At 43.6% G+C, this 7,500-nt stretch overlaps 1 protein-coding gene across 3 annotated transcripts in view; it reads right to left on the bottom strand.

Moving 5' to 3' along the window:
• loxl3a (lysyl oxidase-like 3a) overlaps nt 1–7,500 on the bottom strand; it is a 25,730-nt gene that overhangs the window by 16,693 nt on the left and 1,537 nt on the right. For all 3 annotated transcript variants that reach the window (XM_063187949.1, XM_063187947.1, XM_063187948.1), the window contains exons 2-4: nt 7,336–7,500; nt 6,337–6,500; nt 3,615–3,832 (exon numbers count right to left, since the gene is read on the bottom strand). The exon at nt 7,336–7,500 is cut by the window's right edge. In XM_063187949.1, the coding sequence (XP_063044019.1) occupies nt 3,615–3,832; nt 6,337–6,500; nt 7,336–7,500 (547 nt within the window). The remainder of the gene's footprint in view (nt 1–3,614; nt 3,833–6,336; nt 6,501–7,335) is intronic.

Genomic DNA, 7,500 nt, shown 5'->3' with positions numbered 1-7,500 from the left:
TTTTCCCATCTCTATTTCTGCTCTCACCCTCTTTTTCATTCTTTCTCTCTCGCATTAGCAAAGCAATTCTTCAATACAATGTTTCTGTCTCTCTCACATCACTCCCATCCTCTTTCATACTGTATTCTCTCCATCTCTTTTGGTTTCCTTCCAGTGACATCGTATTCTCTATTTTTTATTCTGTCCTTGTCTACACCAGTGTGTCTCCCTCTCTATCAATCTAGTTCTCCTTCTCACCAGCATCTCCTGCCTCTCTCTCTCTCTCCCTCTCTCTCTCTGCATGTGTCCCTCGCTATCTATCAATCTCTCCTTCCGATGCCCTCCCCCTGTCTCTCCTTCTTCATAAGTGGTGTCTGACAGGGGCCGTCACACAGTCGACTGCTTGCATTTCACCATCTGGTGTGAATCTCAAAGCTACGTCTGAAAACTACGCCGGCTCATGTCAGATGCGGATACCTTCCCCAGACACAGACACACACGCACGCACGCACGCACGCACGAACACACAAACACAAAGCTGAAACACAGGCATGCGCACGCACGCAAACACACACACACACGCACACACACACACACACACACACACACACACACACACACACACGCACACACACACACACACACACACACACACACACAAACACACGCACAGAACGCAGAGAAGAGGGAGGAGGGGTGTCAGGGTTGGAGGGTTTGGATTGCATTAACTCAAACAAATGACACGTGAGGCCCAGCCTGCCGGCACAGCACAGCACAGAATATAGTCCTCCTGGGCTGTTACTGCTACTGTTAGGCCCCAAGCCACGTGATGGCAAGATGGCTCTACCATCAGAGCCAATGACATCACTGACTTGGACCGGGCTCGTGTTTACATCGCACACCGAGTAGGCCCTGGTAGGTGCTTGTGATGGAAAAGTCCATATTTCACAGAAATTGCATCAGTCTCCGATTGCATATACAGTAGGCTCCTGGCATTCCATCCTTCCACTTTGCATATGGAAACAATCTAGAACCAGACACCGCATAATTATCCGTTCCATTCCGGCTACCGTTACGCTAAAGCCTCTTCAAATGTGGAGAGGACAAGTGTTGTCCCTTGCTAGTCACCTTTTATTATTATTATTATCTACCGAAAATGACAACATCGTTTATCATCTTGGCTTCCAGTCAGGGATGTGAGAGAGGCTAAGCTACTAAAATCCAGCGTCCTCTGGTTTAGTGTGAAGTGCCAGGTGTCATAACAGATTGACTGGCCGCGTAAAGCGCACAAGTATTGGCAGTGGGTGGCCAGTGAACTCGTCTGGCCCCTCCACATCCTCATATATAACAGCATTCAAACGGCTGGGCTTTTTGTCTGACAGCCATTTTCCATCTCTGTGTGTTGTGACTGTGAGTAGCCCCGGCTTCTAATGCAGCTCATTCGCATATTTGAAATGGTGCATGTAAATTTGGCTGGAAAAAAACACGAGAGCAGTTTTCCATTCGTTATGCTTAGCAAATTAAAAAAATGATTATGGCTACCATTTGAAAGAAGAGTTGTGGAAAGCTGTGGCATTAAATGGTCATGGTTGTGTTGTTGATGTCAGGACAGCTTTAACACATAAAAATTATAAAACTGGAATAAACGCTATTTATAAGCCCATTTCTAACAGCCTTAGCTGAAATAATCCAATCACTTAAGAAAACCAATCTGTTATTCATTCTATATTAAATGCAAATTTCCATTCAGGGTCTGAAGCTTCTGTTTGAATATTTCAAGCAGCTGTCCACTAACCTGTGAATAGGAATGACTTAAAGGAGAAAATCCCAATGAATAGCCAATTTAAAAACACGATCCCAGACAAAATTGCTCCTATTTTGTCTCATAATGTGTTTTCTGCCACCAATAAGAAACATATTGTTCGTGTTAACCATAGTACACACTTGCATGCAAACACACTCATGCATGCACATGCACACAGAGATACACACGCGCATACACATGCGCATACGCGCACACACACACACACACACACACACACACACACACGCACACGCACACGCACACGCACACGCACACACACACACACACACACACACACACACACACACACACACACACACAAAGAAGGAAGTTTTAGTGTGTCAGACCACTATTGCAGTAGATGATCTGCAGGCAGCTTAACTACTGTTTTGAAGGTAACAAAACAATTGAAAACGTCTTTTAATCAGTTCCCATTGTGCTTGTATATTTTCAAATGTATTTGGAGTGCCATTAAACGATCAGCACTTTTATACAGGGAACATTTACGTAAACATCAGGAGCAAATTCATGAAACCAGATGTTGGCATGTGCTTTATTGGACTGGAGTGCACACAGCATATCACTATATAAACTAGTAGAAATCTGCAAAGATATTTCTCTTGGGCTGAGTCTAATCTTAGGGCAACTATCTGCACTTCATCCTAGTGTGATTTTTGCACACAGACCTGTTTTGATTCCTGGTCTAATATCTGGACACTTGTAGAGAGTTACTTGTGCACAATCCCTGGTGCTGAACAAAATGAATCTGAGGAAGACCGAGAGGTCGAAACGTCATTGCCAATGAATGGATAAATAAAAAGAAGAAAAAATAACTTAAAGAAGAAAAAATCCAAAGTGTGCGAACCTTTTTTCCTAATATCTGGACACACCTGTCCTGAGCTGATCCTACCTAAGTGGAGGTGGCCAAAGTAAAAGTAGAAGTAAAAAACAAAACTTGCCATAGTTTCCTTCCAACATAAGTAACTTCACTGAGTACATCGTCTACAGTTACTATAAAGTATAAAGTGATGTGCCTGATTCTGCGCTGGTTGGATCAAATTTGGGGGTTTTCTATTCGATTTCTAGATATACATTTAGATATTTACAGTAACAACGACATATAGCCACTTCAGTAGGCACAATGGAACAACTGATGTAACCGCTATGTAAAATCATTGTGCTAGTGTTGCATTACACCATACATTTAATTCTACTTTGACCACCTCTTATCTTCACACACACATCTATCTCTAACCATCCTGCTGCATTCTCACCTTTCCATAGACAGATGTTCACAAGGCCCTTTTGGCCCATCAGCAGGAAACTTATTTATAGGTACTAGATCTCTGGGGAAGTGTTCATCTATGCTGGTCCTCACCTTTACACACCTGCCTTTATAGTTGGATCTTTACACACCCACCTATTCCCTGCCAGTTCTCCACACACTCACCTATCCTAACTACATCTTTACACACTCACCAACGCTACTACGCTGAGTCACATCCTTAGACATGCACCAGTGCTGAGTCCTGGCCTGATCTTTAGACATCCACTAGTTCCTGGCGAGACCTTTTCACACCAACCTTTCTATTGTTACTTCTTGAAACACTTACCCATGACCTTGACATCTCATTATACGGTGTATAACCACACTAAAGGCTTTCTGCTCTATTCTATTCTATTCTATTCTATTCTATTCTATTACATATGTTCTGTTCTATTCTATTCTATTATTTTCTATTACGTATGTTCTATTCTATTCTATTCTATTCTATTCTATTCTATTCTATTCTATTCTATCCTATGCTGAGCCTGATCCATGGCCACCCACCTGTGCTGAATCTTAGCTCCGAATTTCTCCGCGGGGAACCCCATCATGCCACAGACCACGTGTGAGTTCTTGGCCGTCCAGCCCAGGTTGCAGATCTGGGCCCAGCCGTCCTTATGCTTGACCTCCACCACCCCCTCGCTGATGGGAAGCCTGGCAGACGCCCCAGCAGACAGCGGCCGCAGCCTGACCTTCTCCAGACGGTTCTCATCCACCTGCATCTGATAGGGAACATGACATAAAGCATTCTAGAACTAGAATAGTGTTCTCATCCACCTGCATCTGATAGGGAACATGACATACCGGTAAAGCATTCTAGAAATAGAATGGTGTTCTTGTCCAGCGTAAAGCGTTCTAGATCTAGAATAGTGCTATCATCCACCTGCATCTGATATATAAACATGACATACAGTATTCTAGAACCAGAATAGACTATCTTGTTTGCGATACATGTCACGGCTTGTGAACCTATACAGTTCTCATCCATCTGTATCTGAAACTTGAAGTAGAGCATTCTGGAACTACGTAGAACAGTCTATAGTTCATCTGTAATACAAGAAAGGGTTTGTGTGCCTTTGGCACTGAAGCTAAGCTGTGAGGTTATAGATGTTTTTATGCTTTTGCATGCAGTCCTGTCTGTCCTTTCTGTTAAGCCCATTGATCTGCTTCTGTTTTTGAAATGTGCTTTAAAAATAAACATCGAACTATGCTTGATTGAATGTGTTAGATCTGCCAAAGCCCCAGAAAGGAAAAAAACATCAACATCAACCCTGCTGATCTCATTGAGCATTCAAATTTACTATCTGAATTAGCATGCTACAATGACCAATTGCTTTATAACCTGCTTTTTTAACAGTTAAAGAATGGACATGTCATCCATAGAAACAATGATCCTGCACACGGTTCAAATAACATGAAGCCAAGATGGTTGGAGCAATGGCACAGAAATAAATCAACTGGATTAGAAAGCCACGACTCTCTCCTGGGTTGAGGCTTGAAATCCGCCATGTTTCCATACATATTCATAAATCCCAATGACCATCTGCTGATAGCAAATCATAGGTAGGAACATGAGGTAGGAACAGGAACAGGTAGGAACACGAAGCTTGCTTCCACTGTTCCACATGACAATCCTTTTAATGGTATGTTCTGGCAAATTACTTTATCATATTACTTCAACTATGAAAGTTCAGAAAACACGCCCAGTGATTATTGTTCTTTTTCTAGAAGTGAACATGTTTCGCCCAGCTCACCATCAGGTTCGCTCTCGGCGAAACACATTTTTCACTCCAAGAAATAAAATAAGAATAAAGAATAGTTATCAGTGTGCTGTGTTTTCTGAACTTTCACCTTTAATCAACTATCCTGCCTCACACCTGTATTGCTGAAGACTTGTGCACAAGGACTCTTGAACAACCACCAACTACTTCATATTCAAAAGTGAACTCCCCTCAAAGCCAGGTAGTGAGAAACAGCACTGAGTGTACCGAAAACAAAGTACAACAACTCCAAACATTGTAGAACAGCTTGTCCAGTACCTAGACCCACTGAGTCGCAACCTCAGATGAACTCGCCTGCTCTAGAACGCATGTCAGTCCCCGCCTGTGACTAATCTTAGGCCGCGGAAATTAATAGCAGACCTTCAAGTGCTTTGAGTCTTGCAGTAGCTCCCTGTGGGGTGCTAAACGACAGCAGTATGTAAATAACCCACCCTCACGTGACGGAGCAAGAGTAAAGATGTCCTCTCTCTCTCTCTCTGTCTGTGTCTGTGTCTGTGTCTGTGTCTGTGTCTCTCTCTCTCTCTCTCTCTCTCTCTCTCTCTCTCTCTCTCTCTCTCTCTCTCTCTCTCTCTCTCTCTCTCTCTCATCCCACAGGACCAACAAGCACTGGAGCAGAACTCACAGAACCACACTGCATAACTGCGTGCATGGGGAATGTACAGTCATCAGTTCAGGCTCTCAGCAGCCTGGAGAGCTCTTCTCACCCACACAGACACCCTCCATTCCCCCTACCAACCTACTCTCCTCCACCCTCCTCCCCCTCCTCATGTACCCTTAAACACCAACCCCTACCAACTCCAAACACTGGCCCACTGGTCTGCTCTGGCTCCTGCTCGGCCTCAGCAAGAAGATTCCATCGTAGCCCATGAGGGACTGATTTACTGCAAGGAGCCATGGATGTTCTTGGCCTGGCGGAGAGTTTTCTTCACAGGCAGCAGGCCTGCTGCATGCTTTCTCTCCATCTCCAGCATCCCCGGCCAAGCAGCCAGCGCTGAGTGCACACTTGATCTACTCCCTCTCAGGAGGAGGCGAGACGTGACACAGACACTATTCCCTAAACAGCTGCTAAGCAGCACTAACAAGGCTGCCAGTCAAACTGCACACACATAAATATTTGATGGAAAAAAATGAGGTACTTCATGATAAACTGTATTTTCATCACTTCTTCAGTTTTATGAAGTACTATACTAATGTGCCTGGATGTTGAAATATCTATATACTACTGTATCTTTTCATATCTTCTTTGTGTATGTACACGTACCTATGCCTATGTAAGTCCAACTGTTGTGCATGTTCTTTGTTGTGCAAGTACATTGTGTATCTGTCAAGTACAATTCTCAAAGCCTGAATCTTGAATCTTAATTCATGGTGTGGTCAGTCAGTAAATCGAGAACAACCGTCATTGCAGAATTATGGTCTTTTCAGATATGACAACTATGCCCTACCTCAATGATGTTGGAGTCCATAAAGCCAGGAAGTCTCTCGTCCTTGCAGATGATGCCAGCGTCCTCGTCGTGAGTGCAGTCACTGTTGCCCCAGCCACGCGAGTGGCACTTTTCTATGCTCGTCTCACTGCCACTGCAGATCATGTTGTCCAGCCAAATCTTTCCTGGATAAAGCACCACACAGTCACATCACTAGGTCAAAACACAACAGGGGGGAAATGATGCGAAATATAACTAATCGCCACTAACCAACAACTGTCTCACATTTACAGTATCCTGGCTTCACTTTCTTTGCTATGCTTTTGCTTACTCTCGTCTCCTCTATAAATCCGTAGCTTATTTATGGCCTGCTTTGTTTATGGGCGTTTTGGATAGACCATCTGCACGTGCTAAGCACAATGTAATGTAATATAACTACCCAATCAAAACTGATACACACTATTACCTTTATGTCTTCCTATAAACACAAGTGTTGTTGCACACTCATAATCTATCAACCATATGATTATACTACGCAATTAATGATAATTAATGACAACAATTCTGGGACATTGTCAGCTCATGGTTTATTAATTATTATGCCATACATACCATGTTAATGACAACCACACTACAGATGACACACAGGCATCACAGTTAACAAAAGAAATATAGAGACACAGTGAGCACCTGGTTTACTATGCAACGCATTAGATGATCCACTTGACTAATGTTAATGAAGACCCAACTAAAGCTGACACCGTACAGAGGCCCCCACTCACCTGTAATTTTAGAGTGAGGAGTCTGCACATTTCAAATCTTTTTTTCTTTGTTTTTTTATTCCAGGAATCTGATGAAGACAACAGTCGAAACACGATACTATCGTGCCATGGAATGAATAAAAAAAAAGGAAAAATGAATTTTAAGTGTGCAGACTCCTCACTCTAAAATTACAGTTTGTCCTGACACCTTTTCTGGGATGTGCACAATCTTCCCCTTCAAGTTCAACTCCACACTTACCTGTGCCAGGCCCGTACTTGGCACTGTGCGACCAGGACGTGGCAGAGACGAAGCCAAGGTGGTGGCACAGCACCTGAGCGTTGCCCATCGTAAAGTCGTCGTCGCAGATAGTGCCCCACTCGCCCTTGTAGAAGACCTCCACGCGGCCCTCGTTGTGCTTGCGCG

This window comes from Engraulis encrasicolus, chromosome 22 (genome assembly GCF_034702125.1).
Source record: "Engraulis encrasicolus isolate BLACKSEA-1 chromosome 22, IST_EnEncr_1.0, whole genome shotgun sequence".
Taxonomy (NCBI): domain Eukaryota; kingdom Metazoa; phylum Chordata; class Actinopteri; order Clupeiformes; family Engraulidae; genus Engraulis; species Engraulis encrasicolus.
Note: the sequence above shows the minus strand (reverse complement) of the source record. Positions and strands in the feature narration are given on the sequence as shown.